This window comes from Phytophthora cinnamomi (assembly GCF_018691715.1).
Source record: "Phytophthora cinnamomi strain GKB4 chromosome Unknown Contig21, whole genome shotgun sequence".
In the NCBI taxonomy this organism is placed as follows: domain Eukaryota; phylum Oomycota; class Peronosporomycetes; order Peronosporales; family Peronosporaceae; genus Phytophthora; species Phytophthora cinnamomi.
In genome coordinates, this window is record NW_027150954.1 from 2,746,768 (window position 1) to 2,770,713 (window position 23,946).

Here is a 23,946-nt window from a genome sequence, read left to right on the forward strand (position 1 = left end):
CCAGTACTTGGTCGAAGCTCGTATATCGACGACATTGCCCACGGTGCGCCCACCTTGGAGCAGTTGTGCCTGAATTTGAACGCCCTGCTCTTCTGCTTGCGCTACTGGAATATCTCCGTGAGCCTTCCTAAGAGCGAATTTGGAAAGTTGTCCATCCCGTACCTTTCGCACGAAATTAGTGCCGAAGGAATTCGGGCGACACCCGAGATTGCCAAGGGAGTCCAGGATTTACCTTTCCCGTCGACAGTCAAGGGGGTGCAGAGCTTCCTTGGAAGTCTGAATTATTACAACAAGTTCATCGAAGACCTCCCCGTAATCGCTGCCGTCCTGTATGAGTTGACGGAAGAACAGGTGAAATCCAGGCGAGACTTGTCCAGAGCCAAGGAAGCGTTCGAAATCCTGAAACGCAAGATCGTCTCGACTCCGCTGCTCGGGCATCCTGACCGTTCCAAGCCGTTTGCGATCATTCCGCACGCAAACCAGTGGGCGACCTCTGCGGTGCTAGGCCAGGAGTACGAGGGGATCGTGCATCCCGTCCGATCCGGTCGTGTCCTGAACGATGCCGAACTGAGGTATCACATCGCTGAAAAGGAAGTGGTTGTCATCCTGAGAGTCGTGGAATTATTTCGCACTCTGGTTGAACCCAGCCCTAAGATCATGGTGTACACTCGGTACTCTGTGCTGAAGTGGCTACTCACGCCGCAGTCAGCCGACGGTCGAACGGCCAAGCGGGGCCTCAATTTGTCTTATTGGAACCTGGAGATACGTAGAGTGCAACTTGACGAGGATGGGTTGGCTGCAATCCTGGGCGCAGGGATCACACCCCGAGAGCATCTGGATGAAGTCGCTGAAAACCTGATCCCGGCCAAGGGGCGTGTCAAACCACCAGTACCCATCAGTTTGGAGATGCTGGAAGCAGACTACGAAGGTCATATCCTGAGTTTGGATGGGGCCGCGAAGACGTCTACGCGCCAGGGAAGTTGCGGATGTATCCTGTGGCAAGTTCCTGGATGGGAAATACTGGATGCGCGAGGATTCATTCTGGATAATGTGACCGTGAATGATGCAGAATATCACGGACTTCTGAAGGGACTCACTCTGGCACTCGAGCACGGCATCCTGCATATTGTGGTCGTTGGTGACGCCAGGATCGCGATTCAACAAGCGCAAGGTCTGATCAACTGTAATCAGCCTACCCTGCAGAGGAAGCTAGCTGAGCACGAGGTGTTGAAGACAAGGTTCAAGTCAGTAAGGTTGGTTCATGTGAAACGTGAATTCAACCAGGCAGCCGGCTATCTTACGTCGAAGACTCTCGCGCTTGGCGAATCCTGGAAGGTTGAGGACGCTGATGAACGAGTACACTTGCAGCTGGTATCTAAGATCCACGAGAAGCTGCAGAAACTGAAGGAAATCGTCTGTGCTGGGACCCAGTGTGGCAACGCCCAGAGAGCTGAAATCCAGGGTGATCCGGGTCCAGAGTCTGCTCCGCTGTCGACGGCGGCCAAGGTGTTCGCAGTAATAACCCGGGCGCAAACCCAGGAAGCGGGCGATTCGGGTGAGGCAATGGGGCCTCTAGAATTTCAAGAGGAACGTTGGCGACGAATCAAGGTGCATCAGGACAAGGACACTTACCTGATGCAGCTCAAGAAATTCCTGAAGGGCGACGTGAGAGAGCTGTCACACGCTCAATACCGGAAGCTTGCAAAAGTTAATGATTTCGTTCTGGATTCCTGAGAGATCCTGTATCGCTTAAGTCGCTCTACCAGGGATCGTCCCAGGGACATGATCGACGAACTCAGGCTCGTTGTGCCAAGGGCTTTACTGCCTGATATCCTGCACTACGCGCACGAGGACTTCCAAGGTGGCCACCAAGGTATTACAAGGACGTATGAGAAACTGCGTTCTGAGTTCTACTGGTCCGGCATGTACGCCGATGTGGAGGTCTTCGTCAAGGAGTGTGTGGATTGTGCCAGAGGCAAAGGGCGTCCACCTAATCATGGACCATCCCCAGGAAATATTGAGCCTAGGCGCCCCCTGGAAGTCGTGTCCATGGATTTTGTGACGCATCTACCGAAGTCGGACCGCAGAAATACGTTCTTGCTCTTGTTCCAGGATGCTTTCTCAGGATTCGTCATGTGTAAGCCAATGAGTTCTACGACGGCGCAAGACGTGGCGGAAGCGTATGAAGAGCAGGTATTCGGGAGGTTTGGAGCTAGTTCGATGCTGCGACACGACCAAGATCCAAGATTCATGAGCGAAGTGTTCACACGCTTCCGTGAACTTCTGAGTAGCAAGCAGCGGGCGACTTTGGCGTACCGTCCCCAGGCGAATGCGCAACAAGAACGGTCTGTGCAGACTGTGGTGCGCAGCATCCGAGCGTACATCGCCGAAGCGGACCTAAGAGACTGGGACGACCACGCAGAACGCCTGATGTTCGCCTTGAACACGTCCTTCGACGCCACGCGTCTGGATACTCCTTTCTTCTTAGTACATGGTGGGGACGCACACGGCACTGTGTCGGCAATGTTGGGACCCAAGCCATCCAGCACTCAAGAGCGCACAGCGTATGAGTGGCGCAGGAAATTGCAGCGTGACTACAGTTATGCGCAGGCCTGTGCGGAAGACCTCCAGAAGAAGGCCAAACGTGCGCGTTCTGCTGAGCAAACCAGGAAGTGGCAAGAATTGTCAGACCGTCTGAGATCAGGATTCGAGGCCGGGGATGCAGTCTGGTTATACATACCCAAAGTGCAACCGGGTCTCAGTCGCAAGCTGGCCCATATGTGGCATGACCCTTTTCGAATCCTAGAGATCCACGACAATTTCCGTGTGAAGCTCAAGGTGAAGGATACAGGATATCGTGTGAACCCATGGGTCCACGTGAGTCGGCTGAAGCCGAGGGCTCTGTTCCCAAAACGACCGACCGTGGAGATTGATGTGGACGAGGACGACGATTTCGACGCTGCGTTAATGCCCCAGAACAGCTGGGAACCTGATGTCCAGAATGACGAATATGAAGTCGAAGAAATTCGTCCTGAGGAGGCATCCTGGTGCTGGCGTTTCACGGGCTTGTTGGGAACAGCAGTGGAGTTGTCGTCGGCGGAACGAGTGCGCTTGACCGGAGACATGGGTTTTGGAGCCGGCGGTTCGTCACCCATATTCGACTCACCCTCTGCGTCGCCTTGATCTTCCTCGCCTTCGCCATCTTCCTCAGAGCTGCTGCTGCTGCTGAGCGGACTGCTGTCCGCTGGAGGCTGGTAGTCAGGGTCATTCTCGAGATCATCTTCCGAGGAATCAGCATCTTCGTCGTCGTACACGAGGAGATCACCGAGCCGCCCACAGGACACTATCGGGAAAGGCCGTTCCGCCAGCACGTTGTCAGGAGAAAAGGATGATCCCCTGACAACGTGCTGGCGGAACGGCCTTTCCAGATAGTGTCTATGGACTTCGTGATACCACTGCCGAAGACTCGGAGGGGCAAGAAGCAGCATCGCGCTGCTCCTTCATGATGAACCCCAGAGCAACACCATGTTACTCTGTCGGCGATAGCGTACGCAGCATCGTAGTGCTAGGACTTCGTTTCGTTCTAGATGTCGGTCCAAGCGCTCGTCAGCCATTGCGTAGTATGCCTCAGGCACGTACTTGGCCCAGGGTGTCGAATCCAGACACCGCCACTACATCATGATCACCGGCATCTTGACCAGTTGTGGCTGCCGGAAATGTCCATGTGCAGCGCGATCGCTGCCGACCCAATCCATGGCTGCATCGTACTTGATCCCTGCGAGTATGGTTTGACGAACGTCAGGGCGAACCTCTTTCCAGACGACGCCCCCAGGAAGCATCATGCGCGCAGCCTCTTTTGAGACGGTGGTTTTCTCGCCGGCACGTCGAACTGAGTCTATGCCAGGCTTGTGATCCGTGGGGCGACCCTGCACCTGGTGACGCTTGTAATCCTGGGATGACTCCGACGCTTGTGCCTTCCTGGAGCTTTACCGTTTCTTGGATTCTTGTGTTTTGGTTCCAGAATTCGCCTCGCCGCTGGAGTTCGCTTTCCCTTTGGGCTTGCTTTCGGAACCGGTGAGATCCAGGATGTCTGGGCGCTTCGGTGTCCGTGGCCCAGCAGACGGAGGTAGTCGTTAGCTTTGTTCTGGATACGGAGGTACTGGATCCTTGCGCTTGCCCATCACGGTGACACTGATGACTGTGTCCCAGGATTCAGGAAGCTTGTAGTCCTTGATGCAGAGCTTGAACAAATCATGGAGACGCTCCCAATTTCCCGAGAAGTCTGTGTGTTCTTGCAGGAAGTCGGAAAACTTCCAGGGGTCCAGCGTGGCATTTTCGAGCCGTGATTTCAGGATTCGCGCTTGTGTTTCTGCGTCCTCGAGCCTGGCCTCCAGCCAAGCTCGCTCAGTTTCCAGGGTATCAATCTCGTCTTGGTATTTGGCCTTCTGAGTCTGGAGCTCTATCTGGTGCTGGGTTTCAAGGTCCGCCGTCTTGCTCAGAGCCTCGTCAAGCTCGCGGTGCCATTAGTCACATGTGAACTTCCACTCGCGCTGGAGTTCCTCGCACTTGCTTTGAGCAGCGATGGCATCCTGGATGGCAGACGACCCTTGGGCTTCGACTTGCGTGCGGAGTCGGCGATGGCTACCAAGGACACGACGCAGGAATCCAGTTGTCTTGAACACGCGCTCGGCCGGCCGCGAGCTATTGAAGTGCCTGAGAATGGAAGCGAATTCACGACGAGAGCCAATGGAATTCAGGACTCCGTCCAGATCGTACGCAGAAAGCGCGACACGCCGCGCACGAAGCATACCATTGCTAGTGTCCGCGCCCCAGAGCTGTTTCAATTCCACGAGATCGTCATCAGAGAAGTCCTCGAAGCCAACCAGAGTCGTGGTCCCGCCATAACCGTCCATGGTGTAAGCTCCATTGCGAACGTTGCTGATGGAAGCTGGTACACCCACGAGATACGCGTGGCCCTCTGGACCCGGTGGCGAGGGGAGCTTCCAATGGGGCGGCAGCTCAGGTTGTAGGAACGCGGGCTGGTGGACCTCCTCGTACTTGAGCAGACCACTGTAGAGGAGCCGGTGGATGTCGTCGATGGTCGCGTGGCGCGGAACGTCGTACGCAGGCGACCGTGCGATTATCGCGCGCCAGCTGTAATGTCAGCTGCCACCTCCTCGGCTGTTTCTTGCGCGCTGGAGGCTGGACGTCCTTGAGCGGGGCTCGCGCTGCTAGCGCCCGCCGAATCGCCTTCTCCGCCTTTGCCAGCCTCGTGATCGGGCTGCGCGTCTTGGCCATCCGAAGAAGTCGACTGTTGCGCCGGTGGAGCGCGCGCCGAGGTGTCGCTGGGCGCCGAACCGCCCTCTGAAGAGTTGCCGGGCGCCATGTCGCCCGCTGGAGTGTTGCCGTCGACGGTTGGAGTGTTGGAGATGGCCGCAGATGCGCTGCTCTCGCGCTGCTGCGCCGGAGCTGCCGCGTCAGCCGAAGGCGCCGCGCCGAGCGCTGGCATCGCTGCAGGGGAGCGCTCGGTCATGTTGATGAGCTGTAAAATGGCGATGTGACCTCGCATCGCGCGAGTGATTTTGTGCTTTCGGGAAAAGTACCTTGAAGATGGGTTCTGACGACCAACCGTTGGGGAGAGGGTGCAGAAGTGATTGAAATCCTGGAAGGTGATAGAGTGCAACGACCGCGTCGAGCTCTACACTGTGGCGCGCCTTGTGTGATAGTGGCCTGGCCATGGTTCACCATTTCGGAGTATTTTCCTCTATGATGGACTTGGACCAGGAGGGGGGGGGCACACAGCGGCCCTAGATTTTCGCTGACGACGAACCGTCACTGGTTTGACTTGAAGTCTATATTGAGTTGTGATTGGTGGAGAGAGAGGATGCGGCGCGGCCGTACCCGTGTGACATGAGTGGTGACAGGGATGGGTCGTGTTCTTGTGGAAGGAATCCTGCGCCTGACCGCAGATGGGCCCAACCGGCTGGAAATGTGAAATCCTGGGCGTGCACACCCAGAATTCAACAGTGCATTGAGTCCAGCCACCGGACTTTCCCTTACGACGAGTGCCTAAATGCTGGCGGAAAGTGTCTCTGGAGAATGTATCCCAGAGTACACCTCGTCTTGCTGTGGTCCAGAGCGACAAACTGGATCAAGTACCAAGAAACACCCACTACCACCACCATGACCACGCGCTGGAAGCCGTACAAGTTGATGTTTGTGGAGATACACGCTAGTCTGTGATGAAGAAGGGTTTGCACCAAGAGTGCACCACGGAAACCCAAGATTCACTTGTGTGAAGACAAGTGACCCAGGATTTCAAGATGGAATCCTGGAATTAGACCGTGAATCCAGACGCCCTATACTAAACCCAAGTATCTCCCAAGCCGACATCCAAGATTCACCAAGTTACGCCAAGATTCCAAGAATCACCCAAGATAGCAAGTGGAATCCTGAGTGTGAATGCAAGGCAAGTTTGGAGCCAGTTTGAGGCCAGTTTGCAATCAAGTAATGTGTGGCTTGAAGAACAGTCGAGTATCCACTAAGACCTGTCGACTCGACTTTTTCGAGCGAGTGCTCACACTATACTGTAACCAAGACAACAGACTCACTGCATCGTGAAACCAAGTCATTTGTTAACCCACGACGAAGGTGCGACGACCAAGTCGTCACTAGTCAGGACCTCAGAGCCCAAGGTGTACTGAAGCCAAGATATTCGACCCGAAACATAGTGAACCGAAGACATTTGCCCGAAGAAGAGTGCAGAAGAGAGAAGTGATAGTGTAGTCGATAACCAAAACAGAGTTCAATTTTCCCTGTAACGCGCAAGTGACTTCAGCCAAGCCTGCCGACGGAAATCCGGAGGACCCGAGACTACCACCGCGGGACATTGAGGGCACATCGACTACAAGGACGAGTCGTCTGTGTGAGCTCCACCTACTCTAAGTCCAGTTAGGTGGTGACCAGAGACGCCTTGTGCTTCCTGAGGTGATCCATCTATTTCATACCCTAGTTGGGTCTCTTGCCGTGCTCGTGGTAGCCCATTTCATGTTCCCGATTGTGTTCTGGAGTGCTAAGTAGTCGCCTCCAGGATATTGTATTGACTGCTGCGTGTGCCGGGAAGGTTAACTGATAGTGATTGTATTTGCCCTCTTAATTGAGGGTGGTGTGTAACGGAGTTACACACACACAAGTGACAACAGTCACTTGTGCATGACAACGGTCGCAAGTGACAACTGTCACTTGTGCATGACATTTGTCACTTATGGTTTAACAGATAAATATATGTTACCCACGCACCACATGCTCATTATTCGCACCGTAAAATCCGTTGCGGAGGTCTTCCCAAATACGTCGCGCAAGAAGCGCAACCTGAGCAATTACCAGCATATCCTTCATTAGACCGGTGCCATCCACAACGCTACTACCAGCAGCATCAACCTAGCGACAAGTGTGAAGGCGTCCTGCCGTGTAGCGATGAAGAAAGCCATCGTGCCACGGCAGCCTTGGCGCCAATGAGAACTGTAACGGGGTTACACGTACAAGTGGCTACAAGCCACTTGTGAATTTAACAGATAAAATATCTGTTAAAAGTTTTAGATACTTCCTCACCGTGGTGTAAGTCACACCAATGGATACATTGAAGTGGGCCACCACAATGAGTGGTCCACACCTACCCAAAGATCCTATTGGTAGAAAGCAGCATCTTTCTACCAATCAGAGACATGCATATTAGCGGAGCTCTGACAGCCAGCCGCTGCCAACCCCTTTCATAGATGATAAACAGTTTTAGCAGATTTTAGAAAGAAGATCAATTTACAAACAATACAGTTCTCATTTTACCTAATCTAAGTCACTTGGAGTCTTGATTTATAGTATACTTGTGTACTCAAGTATAATTAACTCAAGTTATTACTAAGTACTTACGCTTCCTCATACACGTAGCGCAACTTGTAAGCAAAAGTAGTGAGTCAAGTTAGACCCACTACACCTGGTAGCACTTTGTAGTCCGTCCAACGACCGACTACGTGACGTTCGTACGAGGTGTACGAACGCGGATCCGAGAACCCCATGAGCACGGAGGTGCCCATGGAGAGCTCCAATACGCCTGCAACGCATGTTGCACGCGCAGACTGCCCCCACCTGTCTGACCCAGAGTGGGAAGCCCTCCAACGACCGTCAACAGTCATTGGGGAGGCGGCGATAGCTACGATACTGCGTACGCTATCGCCGACAGAGCAACATGGTGTTGCTCTGGGGTTCATCATGAAGGAGCAGCGTGATACTGCTTCCTCAGTGACGGCGTCGTCAGCGACGACACCGCGTGCTCAACCATTAAAGTTGAGCGTAAGCAATTACGTGGGAAGAGAGGGCAAACCTCTCCTCCGGTGGCATGTTGAACTCGACATAGCCATAGCGGCTCGACGCATCGTCGACCCGCTGTCGAAGGTCGCATTCGCCACGTCCTGCCTTGGTGGACGTGCAAGGAGTTGGGCGTATGGGCGCCGACTCTCTCATCCTACGTGCTTCAGCACGTACGAAGTATTCAAAGAGGAGCACGGGCAAGCGTTTGAGACCCCGCAAAACGAGTTCCGGTCGAGGGCGGAGTTCCTCGACCTACGGCAGGGTAAGCATGACGTCCATGCTTACGCGCAGCGTGCACGGTACTTGGTCTCGAACATCGTGACCAACCCGATAGACGAGGCGACTAAGGTCGTCACGTTCATGAAGGGACTTAGAGATGGGCCCGTGAAGACCTATCTCTTCCGAGAGTACCCGAGTACTCTCGAAGCTCCGATTACTCTCGGAATGCAAGAAGCGTTTAGCCTGCGGCAGGTTAAACCCCATGCGAACGTACCGAGGCCACAACCGCGCCCAGTAGTGAGGACGGGAGGTCCGGAACCAATGGACCTCTCGAACGCAACAACTGCTGGTTACCACCAGGAGGGAGGTAACGTGCGATGCTTCCGTTGCGGAAGGATCGGTCACTTTTCACGGGAGTGCACAGCTCCCATGCCCCCTGGAGATGGCCGTCGTGGCGATGCTAGGCATCGCCGCGGACCAACAAAAAACGCGAACATCCAGTAGGCGCGGGGTGCCCTACTGGTAATGCAGTCACGCGTGCCGACATCGGGCACGCGACACTGAGGACTGCAGCCCCCAGTGAGACTAGCTCTCGCTGCAAGAAACAAGATGACAGGCCGAACCTAGTCATCTTGAAGGTAACGTCGAAGAGAGCGAGCGACTCTCTTCGAGCTTTGGCAGATTCAGGCGCGTCGAACAACTTTGTTCGACTACGAAGCCTGCCGAGACTTGACTTCGAGGAGGTAAATGCACCTCGAAGTCTTCTGGAGGTACGACTGGCAACAGGTGCCATCGTGAAGACCGAGAAGCGCGTCGTGAACGTGCGCTTCTCGTACAAACAACGAGTGTTTGTCGAACACTTTATCTTCCTGGACCTGGACGATAAGTTCGACGTGGTAATGGGCATACCGTGACTTGCCCAGCATGATCCGGTAATAGACTGGAAGAAGCGCACGCTCATGCGCTTCGGCCGTGACAGCGGAATAGAGAGCGATGGCCCTGTTACCGCAGCACACGCACCAGCAGGTGCGCGCGGCTCACCAATCGAGACAGCGCTTAATGCTGTCCCAGAATGCCCAAGAAGTGCGCGAGGGCGCGCACAAGTGAAACCAACGTCGGCAATGCTGCCGACGGCAGAAGAAAAGATGTACTGGTTCCGGGAACCAATACCCACGCTCAAGCGTATAAGGAACAGTCCCTGACTCGAAGAGGTCAGGTCGACAACGACGCGTCGGCTCCGGGAGCCGACGCACCCTCGATCATGAAGGGCTCCGCCAATGAAGGTCGTCGAGGTGACGAAGGCGTGTCAACCCCGGGAGTTGATGCTACAAACCGTGCGGACGGTTGCAAACGTACCGCACTGACGCAATTTGCGTGCTGTCGTGCAGCCGGGCTGCACGACGAAGCGCCATGCGATCAAGCCGGGCTTGATATCGCGTGCCCGCAGACAGGGTCTGTCGACGATGGAACACACTTCGGTGCAGCCGAGTTGCACGAAGGAAAATGCGGTCAAGCCGGGCTTGATACCGCGCGCCCGCGGACAGGGTCCGCCGGCGAACAACTGCACACGGCCGGGCCTGGACCAGAAGAACAACTGTGCGGAGCCGGGCTCCGCACAACAAGAAGACGGCGCAAGCGGAGAACGCTGCGCAAGTCTCGGTCCGGGACCGAGACGCAACAAGAGCAGTCTACTGGGCAGACTGAGGGGGTGACGCCGGATGTCGAGACGCTGAGCGTCTTGACGCGCACCGATACTGGATTCCAGTTTCGTGAAATGGAGCTCGTTAATCCTCCGACGACGGCGTCGGAGTTGACTTCGCTTCCAGACATGAGCTGGAAGTGCTTCACGCGCGACTTGCACGATGGACCCATCGAGCAAGTCTGCGTTCTTTCGGACAGCGAAAGAACGGCGAGCGAGAGCGAAGAGCTGAGGCAGCTCTTCATGGGAAGTACCACTGAGAGTGAAGACACTCTCAGTGCGAAGACGAAGCGGGAGCGCGTCGAGGAACAAGGTTGGGACTCGCTGAAGTCGAGTCCCTATTACGAATTGTTGAGGGAGTACAAAGACGTACTCCCGGAAGAGATTCCTGCGGAGCTTCCGCAGGATAAGGGCATTCAGCACGAGATTGATCTCGTGCCGGGCACGAAGTACTGTGTCACGCGGCAGTGGCCACTGCCGCGAGAGCAAGTAAAAGCGATCGACGACTTCTTTGAAAGTCGTCGCAAAGCAGGACAAGTGCGGGAATCAAAGTCCCCGCACAGTGCTCCGACGTTCTGTGTCAAAACCCCACAGAGGGGATGGCGCATCGTTCATGCATATAACAAGCTGAACGATGCGACAGTACCGGCGCAGACGCCGATACCGCGAAAAGATGTTATCATCGATTCGATGGCCGGAGCACCGTTTACAGTGCTCTCGACTTGCGAGATGGGTTCTATCAGATCCTAATGCGTGAGAGCGACATCCCTCTCACGGCAGTGAGCACGCCAAGCGGCATGCTCTGGGAATGGCTAGTAATGCCACAGGGGCTTAAGAACGCCCCTGCGACTTTCAACAGGTGCGTGACGCACTTGTTGCGCTCGGTGCGCGACTTCGCACCGAGCTACTTCGATGATGTATTCATCCACAGCCGGGCTGTGAACGGGAAGACCGACGTAGAGATGCACAGGATGCATCTCCGGAAGCTACTCGAGCTTATGCGAAAGCATAAGCTCTACGCAAACCTGAAGAAGTGTATCTTCGGGGCGAGCGAGATACCCGTCCTCGGGTGTCTCGTAGGGAAGAATGGTGTTCGCCCTGACCCGGAAAAGGTCAGAGTGATTAACGAATGGCCAACGCCTTCAAGTGTCAAGGAACTGAGGCAGTTCCTTGGCTTGGCCACGTACTTGTGCAAGTACGTGGAGGACTATGCGGGCAAGATCCACTCGCTGTCACAGCTTCTTAAGAAGGAAGCTGTGTGGAATTGGACAGCCGATTGCCAAAAGGCATTCGATGCAGTCAAGTGGGGCTTGACTGAGGCGCCGATCTTGGCAGTGGCTGACCAAGATCGCCCATTTCACGTAGTGTGTGACGCATCCGATTTCGCGATCGGATGCGCGTTGATGCAACACGATCACGAGGGCCGTGATCGTGTCGTCTACTACCAATCGCGTCAGCTGAAGGCAGCTGAGCGCAATTATCCGGTACATGACAAGGAACTCCTTGCCATGAAGTACGCACTCGCAAAGTTCCGAGTGTATTTGCTTGGAAGTAGACCATTTGTGGTCTACACCGACCATGCTTCACTGCGTACCGCAGTGAAGTCGCCACACATATCACAAAGAATGGCGAGATGGCTCTAATTCTTTGCGGAGTATAACTTCCGGGTCGAATACAAACCCGGAAGGTTGAATGTGGTGGCCGACGCGTTATCACGTCGGCCGGACTACGCAGAAGCTGCTGACGTCAATGCCATTGACGCCATGCGATCGAGCAAACCCACATCGTCCCTGTTGGATGATGTGAAGGTCGCGTACGCGCACGACGCGGACGCGAAGCTCTTGCTGGCCTATGGCGCAGCGCCTTCTGACAAGTCCCGTCAGAAGTTGCCCAAGCACCTTCGAGCGCGTGCACACCGCTTTCGTGTGCACGACGGATTACTGCTTTACAATGCAGTCGACGACAACGCCGATCGCGTTGTCGTGCCGAACGACCATGACCTGCGACTCAGGATCATGTACGAATATCATGATGCCCCGACTGCGGGACATCTCGGACGTGAGAAGACATACGTCCTTCTCACGCGCGACTTCTACTGGCACCACCAGTATAAGTGGGTGCGCAAGTACATCCGTGCTTGCGAGGTATGCCAACGCGTAACGTCTGCGCCGTTCGCGCAGGCTCCGTTACAATCACTACCGACTCCGTCGGAGTGTTGGAAGTCCATGTCATTGGACTTCATCTTTGGTCTTCCCCCGGACAGCGGAGGGAATACCGGTGTGGTGGTCTTCGGCGACCGCTTCAGCAAGATGGTACATCTTGCTGCGGTGCCGGCAGAAGTGACTGCGAAGCAGACGGCCCGTCTATTCGTTGACATGGTGGCATGCTGACCGAAATCGTGTCGGACAGAGACCCGCGCTTCACAGCGCACCTGTGGCAAGAAGTGTTTACACTTCTTGGGAGCCAGCTTTCCATGTCGACTGCAGATCACCCGCAGACGGACGGTCAAACCGAGCGCGTGAATCGCGTGCTCGTCGATATGTTGAAGAGCTACGCTCACTCGTTCCAATACTGGAGCAAGTGTTTGTCGATGGCGGAATTCGTCATCAACAGCTCGGTGCATGCCTCGACCGGGCATACACCATTTATGTGAATGCCATGCGGCATCCACGTTTACCGAGTTTACTCGGAGTGGTGGCTCCCACGTTAAGTGGGGGAGGACATACGACTGTAACACAGCAGCCGCAGAAAGCCTCTGATACCTGCACAGTGCCAGCAGCGACAACAACGAACAAGATAACCAGGTCTGCGCCCCGCGCAGACCTTGGCAGGAAGAACCAAGGGTCAGCGCAGTGCGCTGACTCCCAGAACAAGGAAAACGAGTCTGTGCAGAGCACAGACTCCACAAGGAACAAGGACCACGGGTCTGCGCAGGGCGCAGACACCGCCACGAACCACGCAGAGGTCGGGCCTCTAGCGGAGAGCGAGCTGAACTCGTTCAGCTCGGATGCGATTGACTTTATCAATAAAAGACAAGCCGTAATTCGGTTTGTCCATGACACGATTGCAGCTTCTGTGGATAAACAGAAGCTGAACGCCGATAATTTTGGCAGGGGCAACACAAATGAATTCAACGTGGATTCATTGGTTTTGTTATCTACTCAAAACCTGCCTAAACATGCAGTTTCGGATTTCGGAGCAAGAAAGCTTGCTCCGCGCTTCATCGGCCGTTCACGGTGATGGCACGCCACGGTAACGCATATACGCTAGACATACCGTCTAGCGTGCGGCTCCACCCGACATTTTATGTCGGGCGGTTAAAGCCATACCTCGAGCACGAGCCAAGTGGCTCGTCTGACCCGAAGAGACAGAGTCGACAGGGGAAACCCTCCTCTCCAGCGCATAGTCGCGCTGGAGCAGTTAATACAGTCGGGCCTACAGCCCGACCGGCACGTTCAAGGCGGTCTGGGAGACCGCCAGAGCCGGGACACAAAGGGACAGAGCGGCAACCGCCGCGCTCTGAAAGTACTCCACGACCGTCACTTGGTCGTGGAGCAACACGAGATGAAGGTCAACACGGCGTTGACCATCGGAGCGTGTTTCCACCACCTCCGCCACCGCTGCGAGACGCACGCGGAGAAATTCGCTGGATCGTCCAGCGAATTGTTGGTCATAGGAAAACAATCCGAGGTCCGGATTGTTTTCGCATTCGTTGGAGAGGTTTCCCTCCCCAACACGACACGTGGGAACCACGGAACGTCCTTATGGAAGACGTTCCGGACATGGTGAAGGAGTACGAAACCCAACACGCACTACCAGCAAGAAGGTAGTGCGAGCGCTGTAGTAATCTACAACGCCTGACGACTCGCGTGCTAGATAATTAGCACGGAGATCATTGAAGCTCTCAGGTATACATATAGTATACCTGTTGTGGTCGCGGTTGCTAATATGCACCGCCACCTGGACGGACAGTGCGCACGGCGCACGGACACCAGCCTCCACCGCAACAGCGTGGAGTTGCTAATACTTGCCTCACTTCGAGAAGGACTCGAAGTGCTTTGGCGCTTGCTTACCCGATCACGGTAAGCAACAGAAATTCGCTTAGAGATGTCGACGCACAGGCGCGGTCGACATCGAAGAATCATACACGGACACTGTGTTGTCTGTTCCCATGGTAGCGGCGCACCTCGCGCTACCGCGCATGGTACTCAGCAACTGAGAGCTTACCCTCTGATGCAATGGCAGTCTTCAACTTGGTCGTGCTCATTGCGGATGAGCACGGATCTCCCCAACACAATCAATTGACAAGCAGTCAATATTAATTGACGTGTCGAGACCGACACGTCTAAGCTTAACGGGGGGATGGTGTAACGGGGTTACACACACAAGTGACAACAGTCACTTGTGCACGATAACGGTCACAAGTGACAACAGTCACTTGTGCATGACAACGGTCACAAGTGACAACTGTCACTTGTGCATGACATTTGTCACTTATGGCTTAACAGATAAATATCTGTTAAAGGTTTTAGATACTTCCTCACCTTGGTGTAAGTCACACCAATGGATACATTGAAGTGGGCCACCACAATGAGTGGTCCACACATACCCAAAGATCCTATTGGTAGAAAGCAGCATCTTTCTACCAATTAGAGACGTGCATATTAGCGGGGTTCTGACAGCCAGCCGCTGCCAACCCCTTTCATAGATGATAACCAGTTTTAGCAGATTTAGGAGGAAGATCAATTACAAACAATACAGTTCTCATTTTATCTTAAACTAGCTACTTGGGTTTTTTATTTGATTTATATTATACTTGTGGACTCAAGTATAATTAATTCAAATTATTAATAAACTTCTACGTTTCCTCATACACGTAGCGCAACGTGTAAGCAAAAGTAGTGAGCCAAAGTAGGCCCAGTACATGGTGCGCGTGTTGGCGAGTATTCAGGCGAGCTAGGCGCCTGGATTTCAGACTCGAGTGAGCCTCGTGTGTGAGTGACCCACCGTCCGAGGGTCCAAAAGAATAAGTGACGGCTAGTTGTAGTGTTGTATACTCTGTATTTGTTGGTTATCGGACTAAGAGAGCACTTGAGTAAGGTGCCTTCTGAGTTCCAAGTTTCACCCAGAGTCGAAGTGAAAACCTGGATCCTGAATTCGTGATATTCTGGGTTCGGGTGATCTGAAATTCTGGGTTGGCTTCAGCATCGAGGACGCGTTCTGGAATAGACGTGCACCTCAGCGCTTCTTCAAAAGCTACAATTACAACTCCGGTGAAGTGCCGTTCCGTCGAAGATAAACGAGCCGACAGGGATTACGCAAGGTACTCACGCCAAACAAGGATGAGTGATCAGAATTCAGGGTTTGCTTTGCGGCACTTTGGATTTTATTCTTCTTCTGTTGACTCCCAGTATTTTCCTGAGCTACGCTATACACAACCCCCTAGGCGATCAAGGTTTCATCGGCCTCGCCTCAGGGGCATCCTGCCCCAACTACGCTACAGACGCCACCAAGTACGACCAAGACAACCATGCAGCCAGTATTCACCCGGCACTAGAGCCACATGGACGATGACTAGCAACCGATTATGACCAGCCAACACAACACCTACGTGCAGAACCCCCCCCCTCCTCTAGAAAGTCGAGATAGCACACAAGACTGCTGCGCGCGCTGAAGTCCCTAAACGGGACGATGGCTCCGAACGATGATCCCAAAACGGACCTCCACCTCCGAAAGGAGAACCACAGATGGACAGTGAATGTGAATCCTTCTCCCGCAAGATGAAGAGTCCGTACAAGATCTCGATCCCCAATAATTTGAATTAATTATACTTGAATCCACAGTATAATTTAAATCAAATTAGAAAACCTATCATTCAGCATACAAACTACTATTTCCCATAGAAACAACCTATCATTTAACACACAAACTACTATTCCACAAGGAAGTAAGAGTCGGGCACTTAGAGGTGATTGTCATTCTCCTGGTGGTGTCGACAACGTTCTGTACGCTGTCCCGCAATCCGTGGGCAAACATGTAGATCTGGAGCTTTTGCGCCACTTGTAGTGCGTCACCGCGCGTTCGCTGTCACTTGAAGACTGCTCAATTGTGTCCAACAACATCTCCAACAGCAGCGTAGCTCGGCGCGCTCAACGGACCCAATAAATTTAATCTAGATATGAGCAGTTCTAGATCTCCAAGCTCCGGTTTTCTAGTTGGTTCACTGTCGCGCTCCAGCCTAGCGCTTATGCTTGCTGACACAATCCTAGTTGTCTACGTGTCGCCTCCGAAACAGCGTTCCACGCGACGGAGTTTGTTCTTTTCGTAGATAGTGAGGTGCTGGCGCAACCATTGTTGTACTCCTGATCGTGTTTAAAAATGACCCACGTATCCCCCAGTCCCCGTACATTGTGTAGTTTTGGTTTGGCGGGGGAGCTCTCTTACCCTCTTTCAGCCTAATATCCGGTTCGACTTGATTTTACTACAGTCACGATTTGGGATCTCACAGAAGCGCTCTAATAGTCGATTTTCTCTTATAACCAGCGCCACTGTATCCGGTGTTCTCTGTGTGGACCAGTATTGCCTGCATACTTTAATCAAGATAAGCGAGATCTGACCTGCCATATGCCCGGCACGGATACGTGGTAACTACCGAAAACATCTCATATCGCCTTGTATTGTACAGGCTTCGGTTAATACATTCGGTTTTGAGTCGGGAAGGGGGTGGTCCTTATTTGTGTCGACCTTACACAAACAGCTTCTATTATGCGACCCACCCGATAAAGTACAGAAACGCGAGTGCTTTTGGTAGCAGGTCTTTTTCAGCGTCTTTCACAAATCCTAGACCACTAAAACGAGCAAGGATGTTCGTAACGTATTCCTGTCACGCTAACCCGGACTTATGATTGGCCAAAACAACGCTTGGTTGCCGCGCGAAGCGAAGGCGGCTCTGATTGAATGAAATGTGGTTGGTTAATATTAGTTACAGAGACCACCGGCTACAGTGGCGACGGTTATAAGAAAAATCGATTATTAGAGCGCTTCTGTGAGATCCCAAATCGTGACTATAGTAAAATCAAGTCAAACCGACTATTAGGCTGTAAGAGTGTAAGACCCTCGCGCACTCCCTGGGCGCTCCGGGACAGCATTAAGCGCTGTCTCGACTGGTGAGCCGCGCGCACCTACTGGTGCGTGTGCTGCGGTAACAGGCCCATCGCTCTCTATTCCGCTGTTGCGACCGAAGCGCATGAGCGTGCGCTTCTTCCAGTCTATTACCGGATCATGCTGGGCAAGTCACGGTATGCCCATTACCACGTCGAACTTATCGTCCAGGTCCAGGAAGATAAAGTGTTCGACAAACACTCGTTGTTTGTACGAGAAGCGCACGTTCACGACGCGCTTCTCGGTCTTCACGATGGCACCTGTTGCCAGTCGTACCTCCAGAAGACTTCGAGGTGCATTTACCTCCTCGAAGTCAAGTCTCGGCAGGCTTCGTAGTCGAACAAAGTTGTTCGACGCGCCTGAATCTGCCAAAGCTCGAAGAGAGTCGCTCGCTCTCTTCGACGTTACCTTCAAGATGACTAGGTTCGGCCTGTCATCTTGTTTCTTGCAGCGAGAGCTAGTCTCACTGGGGGCTGCAGTCCTCAGTGTCGCGTGCCCGATGTCGGCACGCGTGACTGCATTACCAGTAGGGCACCCCGCGCCTACTGGATGTTCGCGTTTTTTGTTGGTCCGCGGCGATGCCTAGCATCGCCACGACGGCCATCTCCAGGGGGCATGGGAGCTGTGCACTCCCGTGAAAAGTGACCGATCCTTCCGCAACGGAAGCATCGCACGTTACCTCCCTCCTGGTGGTAACCAGCAGTTGTTGCGTTCGAGAGGTCCATTGGTTCTGGACCTCCCGTCCTCACTACTGGGCGCGGTTGTGGCTTCGGTACGTTCGCATGGGGTTTAACCTGCCGCAGGCTAAACGCTTCTTGCATTGCGAGAGTAATCGGAGCTTCGAGAGTACTCGGGTACTCTCGGAAGAGATAGGTCTTCACGGGCCCATCTCTAAGTCCCTTCATGAACGTGACGACCTTAGTCGCCTCGTCTATCGGGTTGGTCACGATGTTCGAGACCAAGTACCGTGCACGCTGCGCGTAAGCATGGACGTCATGCTTACCCTGCCGTAGGTCGAGGAACTCCGCCCTCGACCGGAACTCGTTTTGCGGGGTCTCAAACGCTTGCCCGTGCTCCTCTTTGAATACTTCGTACGTGCTGAAGCACGTAGGATGAGAGAGTCGGCGCCCATACGCCCAACTCCTTGCACGTCCGCCAAGGCAGGACGTGGCGAATGCGACCTTCGACAGCGGGTCGACGATGCGTCGAGCCGCTATGGCTATGTCGAGTTCAACATGCCACCGGAGGAGAGGTTTGCCCTCTCTTCCCACGTAATTGCTTACGCTCAACTTTAATGGTTGAGCACGCGGTGTCGTCGCTGACGACGCCGTCACTGAGGAAGCAGTATCACGCTGCTCCTTCATGATGAACCCCAGAGCAACACCATGTTGCTCTGTCGGCGATAGCGTACGCAGTATCGTAGCTATCGCCGCCTCCCCAATGACTGTTGACGGTCGTTGGAGGGCTTCCCACTCTGGGTCAGACAGGTGGGGGCAGTCTGCGCGTGCAACATGCGTTGCAGGCGTATTGGAGCTCTCCATGGGCACCTCCGTGCTCATGGGGTTCTCGGATCCGCGTTCGTACACCTCGTACGAACGTCACGTAGTCGGTCGTTGGACGGACTACAAAGTGTTACCAGGTGTAGTGGGCCTACTTTGGCTCACTACTTTTGCTTACACGTTGCGCAACGTGTATGAGGAAGCGTAAGTACTTAGTAATTACTTAGGTTAATTATATTTGAATACACAAATATAATTTAAATCAGATAAGACTCCAAGTGACTTAGAATAGGTAAAATGAGAACTGTATTGTTTGTAAATTGATCTTCCTCCTAAATCTGCTAAAACTGTTTATCATCTATGAAAGGGGTTGGCAGCGGCTGGCTGTCAGAGCCCCGCTAATATGCACGTCTCTAATTGGTAGAAAGATGCTGCTTTCTACCAATAGGATCTTTGGGTAGGTGTGGACCACTCATTGTGGTGGCCCACTTCAATGTATCCATTGGTGTGTCTTACACCAAGGTGAGGAAGTATCTAAAACTTTTAACAGATATTTTATCTGTTAAATTCACAAGTGGCTTGTAGCCACTTGTACGTGTAACCCCGTTACAGTTCTCATTGGCGCCAAGGCTGCCGTGGCACGATGGCTTTCTTCATCGCTACACGGCAGGACGCCTTCACACTTGTCGCTAGGTTGATGCTGCTGGTAGTAGCGTTGTGGATGGCACCGGTCTAATGAAGGATATGCTGGTAATTGCTCAGGTTGCGCTTCTTGCGCGACGTATTTGGGAAGACCTCCGCAACGGATTTTACGGTGCGAATAATGAGCATGTGGTGCGTGGGTTATCTGAGACCCAAGTGCTTCGGCGTGTTTATCTAGCAAGAAGCAGACACTCCAGTGGAGATGCACATGGAGCGATTGAAATTCCACCACTTTCATTGGCGTTGAACGCAGCTGTCTCGTTCTTTCATTTTCATTATGTGAACAGCGAGAATCTCAGCAAACCTACACGACTGATCGACTGGGCGCACCCTTCCCTTATCAACCTCCTACGCTACAATGGAACTACGATTTAGTTGACGGTACATTTCGCTGTGTACCGTCAGGGTGCAAATAGTGCGTAGTTTTCATGGTACACGACCGAGCTTCAGGACGTTTTGTACCTGTTTACTACGTTTTGAGTACTTCTAGTAGTGGCGATTCGTTTTGGGACATGGTGCATTTTGTAGTGCAAGGTACACATCAGCAACTAGAGCCTGCCGAAGTCGTGTGCGACTTTGAAAGCGCTTTAATCGAAGCCATTCAGACGCAATTTCCCAATGCAATTGTGCTGGAGTGTCTATTTCACATTAAGCAGGCGCTCAGAAGCGCTATGAAGAGGTTTCTGATTCCTGAGGAGGAGTGCTGCATCGCTATGACACGTGGCGTCGTCGACATGCTGACTGTCGTTGAGCATAGTTTGATAGAGCAAGCTATCAAGTGGGTGAAGCTTCATATCAGCCAGCGGTGCGGTGAGGCTGGGATATCCTATTCGAAAGCTAAGTGGCGAGGGGTTGTGGGGGTATTTTCAGCGAACGTGGCTGGAGTATTACGACGTGAGTGTCTGGAATGTTGCCGTCCTAAACAACGAGCTCATTGCGCGGACGAATAATCCTCTTGAGAGGTTTAACAGGGAGCTCAATAGTCACTTTCCTAAGCCTCGCCCTAGTATGGCGAGCTTTGTGGGTGTCATTAAGACGCTATCTGCACAGTATGTACAGCGTCTAGCTGACGTCCCTCGTGGGTGCGCCCGCCGCCTACCACGCGAACGAATCGAACTACCTGTGCCGGTAAAGATACCAAATGACATTGCTGATGACGCTGAGGATGAGGAGCCTGCAGCAGTCGAGCTGCCAAACTGACAGCACTTCGGAGCCCGATGAGGAACCTGGCGGGCTGAATGAGGAAGTGCTATAGCAAGCAGGTATACCTAATCGAGGAAATTAATACACGTTTGTTTACCTGGATGAGCTGCCTGATCACTGCCTGATCATGCTAGAGTAAGTTTGTCTGATCCTATAACTGATCTGTACCATATATGACCCCAACTGGAGGTTACCCGGTGCGCTACGTGCATGAGGAAGTGTAGGGGTTTATTAATAATTTGACGTTGAGATTGTCCCACTTCTTGTAGAAATCGAGTTTAAACTCCTTATTCTTGATGGATTTCTTGACGTCCCTCTTCAAGTATCCGCTTGAATCCAAGTCAATCCGTTTTTTAAGTGTGCTGGTAAGGACTCTCTCTTCGTCACCAATGCCATCTCTAATTTGCTCGTGGCTCCGTAATACCCTGCCGGTGTTGTCGGATTTTGCCCCAGTATCATCAGAACGGACAGGCTTCGACTGATCAGAGGCTCTGATTCACAGCTGGCCGACACCTCACCACATGTTGCAAGTACATGTACAATGGCGAGAAGCAACATAAGGTAACTTCGGCGCATGTTTGGTTCCTGGACTAAAACGGCGACACCGTGCTTAACTCCTGGATGCCAGGTGGAGTAATGGGCCAGAGGAATTCGTTGACTTTGAATCAGAGTGGAGGTTTAGCAAACATGCTTCTATTGTGTGCGGTCTAGACTGGATCGAAGGTAGATCACACATTGTATCCCAGATGCAGCCCGCGCGTGATCTTTAACCGACAACAATTAGCCGAAATCCCCTTTTGCAGGGCCCTGCATTGTGAAGATGGCCCAGACGATCCGGGAGTTCTGGAACTTCGGACGCCGAGGTCGTCGCCAATCGTTTAACGCCTAACGACGACAACGTTGGCAGAACCGTGCTATAGCGACCTGCTTAAGACGTGCGAATCCGTCCTGCAGAGCGCGTGGTCGTTGAATGCGCGCCAGCACTGGTTGGAATCGGGCCGTCCTGCAATCAGTGATATTACAATCTCAGGATACTAACACCGCTTACACCAAACTTGTTCTACACATGTTTGATAATTAGTTAAGTAAGAGATATGCTGCGAAGCAGCTTCGTACACCGTAAATAAATTCGTGTTTTTGTCTTAAACCTGCACGACCAACCTGCCTGGAAATCTCGGGTCATGTTCATCCTGTACCGTGGTGTACATGCAGCTTGCGTGTTTAGTACAGTCAAACCTGTTTATATGATCCTCCCTATTTGAGCCTTGCCATATATTTGATGCAAGCTTTGTTGCTACCAAATATTTTACTTAGTTTTGTATAACCGCTGTTTATATGTATACAAGGTATCTGAGTCACATTTTGGAGGACCAAATTAGGTCTAACCTGTTTATTTGATTCACACTGTTCACGACCACACACTCTTCAAAGCCCCCACTGCTCAACGCCCAACGCAAGCCCCCCTTCCCCTCGCAATGTCTCCTCGCACCTGTCTGACGCTAGAACAAAAGCTCCAAGTGCACCTAAAGCTCACGCAGAATCCTGGCATGAACAACCCCAGATGTGATAGTGGACGAAGCAGCAGGAAGTGATGCAGTTTCGCAGGACGAGCAGGAGGAGGTGGAGGACCAGGAACCCACAGTTCAACCTGCCATCGCTCTGAGACATTGCAAGGAGCTGTCTGCATTTCTGCTTCAATGCGGAGAGCAGACTGATAGAGAACGAAGAGCTTTACAGACCGTGACCGCTTTGGTTCAGGAGACTACGGTGCGGCAGCGAATTATGCGCGATTTCTTTACGTGCACCACAAAATTGTTTTTAACTGAGTCAATTTTATATGAGTCATTGTTGTAGATGGTCACCAACGGGGCCTCATATAAACAGGTTTGACTGTACATGTAATGTTTAGGCAAAGAAAGCATAACGGCGTGAAAAAAACATCGATGTCGTCGCAGAAGCTAAGCCGATCGGTTCTGTCGGGAAGCATTTGGGGCGGGTGACTACCTGGGTAAGCGATGTCGCCCTGCCCGATGTGGAACATTCACCCCAAAAAAACTACCCGATATTCAAGTGCAAGCACTGCGTAGTAGCATTATCTATAGGAGGGTCACCTCGCTATCTATGGGATGGACACTCCTCAGTTAACCGTAGGTCTCCTTGAATTTGGCCGAGTATGTTTCGAGAAGCTTTGCCTTCGTGCTATCCGCCACTCCTCCTGCGGTTAGAAACTTGGAGACGGCTGCCGGGGACGCTTTGTCTAGAACCCACTGGTTGAGCAGCGCCGTCTCCAAGTCCGTGGCCACCTTCTTCGTACTCGCGACTTCCTTTGCTGCGATGAGCATTGTGGTCAAATCCTGATCGCTAAAGGTAGCTCTAAAGAGGTCAATCATCGACTCTCTTTCCTTGAGGGGCCTTTTCGCATTGAATGCTTCCAAATAAGTGGCCCAAGTGTTAAGCAACGGGTTAGTGAGGATGTCGTCGACTGAGTCGTCCAGATACAAAACTTTTTTGAAGAGATGCTCAGGCGTCTCTTTCTGGGCAAGCCAGAACTGGATCTGGTCGGCCTGCAACTTGGTAGCGAGTTTTTCTGTGCTCGGGACCTTCTTCGCCGCGATGAGAACCGATGCCAGAGCCTCGTCGCCGAAGCCAGTTGTCATCGCCAAGATCATCGCACTATCCTTATCGCGCATCCCTTCACTTATACGAACCATGTACTTCTGAAAGTAGGCGAACAGCGGAGACTCGAGCACTTTGTCCCCGTTTGTTCGAGCCTCAGGCCCATGAAAACATTGCCTGGCGAAAGCTTTGCCCTCCAGCCCCTAAACAAGCTTTCTTCTGTCCAGTGTGCGATCTTCTTCATACTTGGATTCTTCTCTGCGGCTAGGATCATCTTGGCCAACCTTTCGTCGCTGTAGTAATTGCGCATCGACTGGAAGGCAGCGCTATCCATGTCACCGTACTTGGAAGAAGTCGTCCGAGTACTTGGCCCAAGCGCTGAACTGAGGGCTTTCCAAGAGCTTGTCCTTCGCCTTGTTAAGCTGGAACAAATTGAACACATCGTCTGGCTCTTTGCGTATGCTCAGCCAGTACTGGAGCTGC

The 23,946-nt window shown here is 52.9% G+C and overlaps 3 protein-coding genes across 3 annotated transcripts; all 3 read right to left on the reverse strand.

Annotated features, from left to right (window-relative positions):
- Positions 1 to 4,133: 4,133 nt before the first annotated feature.
- IUM83_03798 (uncharacterized protein) lies at positions 4,134 to 4,499 on the reverse strand (the record flags this gene model as incomplete). Its single annotated transcript, XM_067927830.1, has 1 exon — positions 4,134 to 4,499. The coding sequence occupies one exon, from the start codon at positions 4,497 to 4,499 to the stop codon at positions 4,134 to 4,136; it is 366 nt and encodes a 121-aa protein (XP_067795300.1).
- A 24-nt stretch (positions 4,500 to 4,523) lies between these two features.
- Positions 4,524 to 5,066, reverse strand: IUM83_03799 (uncharacterized protein; the record flags this gene model as incomplete). Its single annotated transcript, XM_067927831.1, has 1 exon — positions 4,524 to 5,066. One exon carries the CDS (start codon positions 5,064 to 5,066, stop codon positions 4,524 to 4,526), a length of 543 nt encoding a protein of 180 aa, XP_067795299.1.
- A 74-nt stretch (positions 5,067 to 5,140) lies between these two features.
- IUM83_03800 (uncharacterized protein) lies at positions 5,141 to 5,509 on the reverse strand (the record flags this gene model as incomplete). The annotated part of the gene is made up of 1 exon (XM_067927832.1): positions 5,141 to 5,509. One exon carries the CDS (start codon positions 5,507 to 5,509, stop codon positions 5,141 to 5,143), a length of 369 nt encoding a protein of 122 aa, XP_067795337.1.
- Positions 5,510 to 23,946: the final 18,437 nt, after the last annotated feature.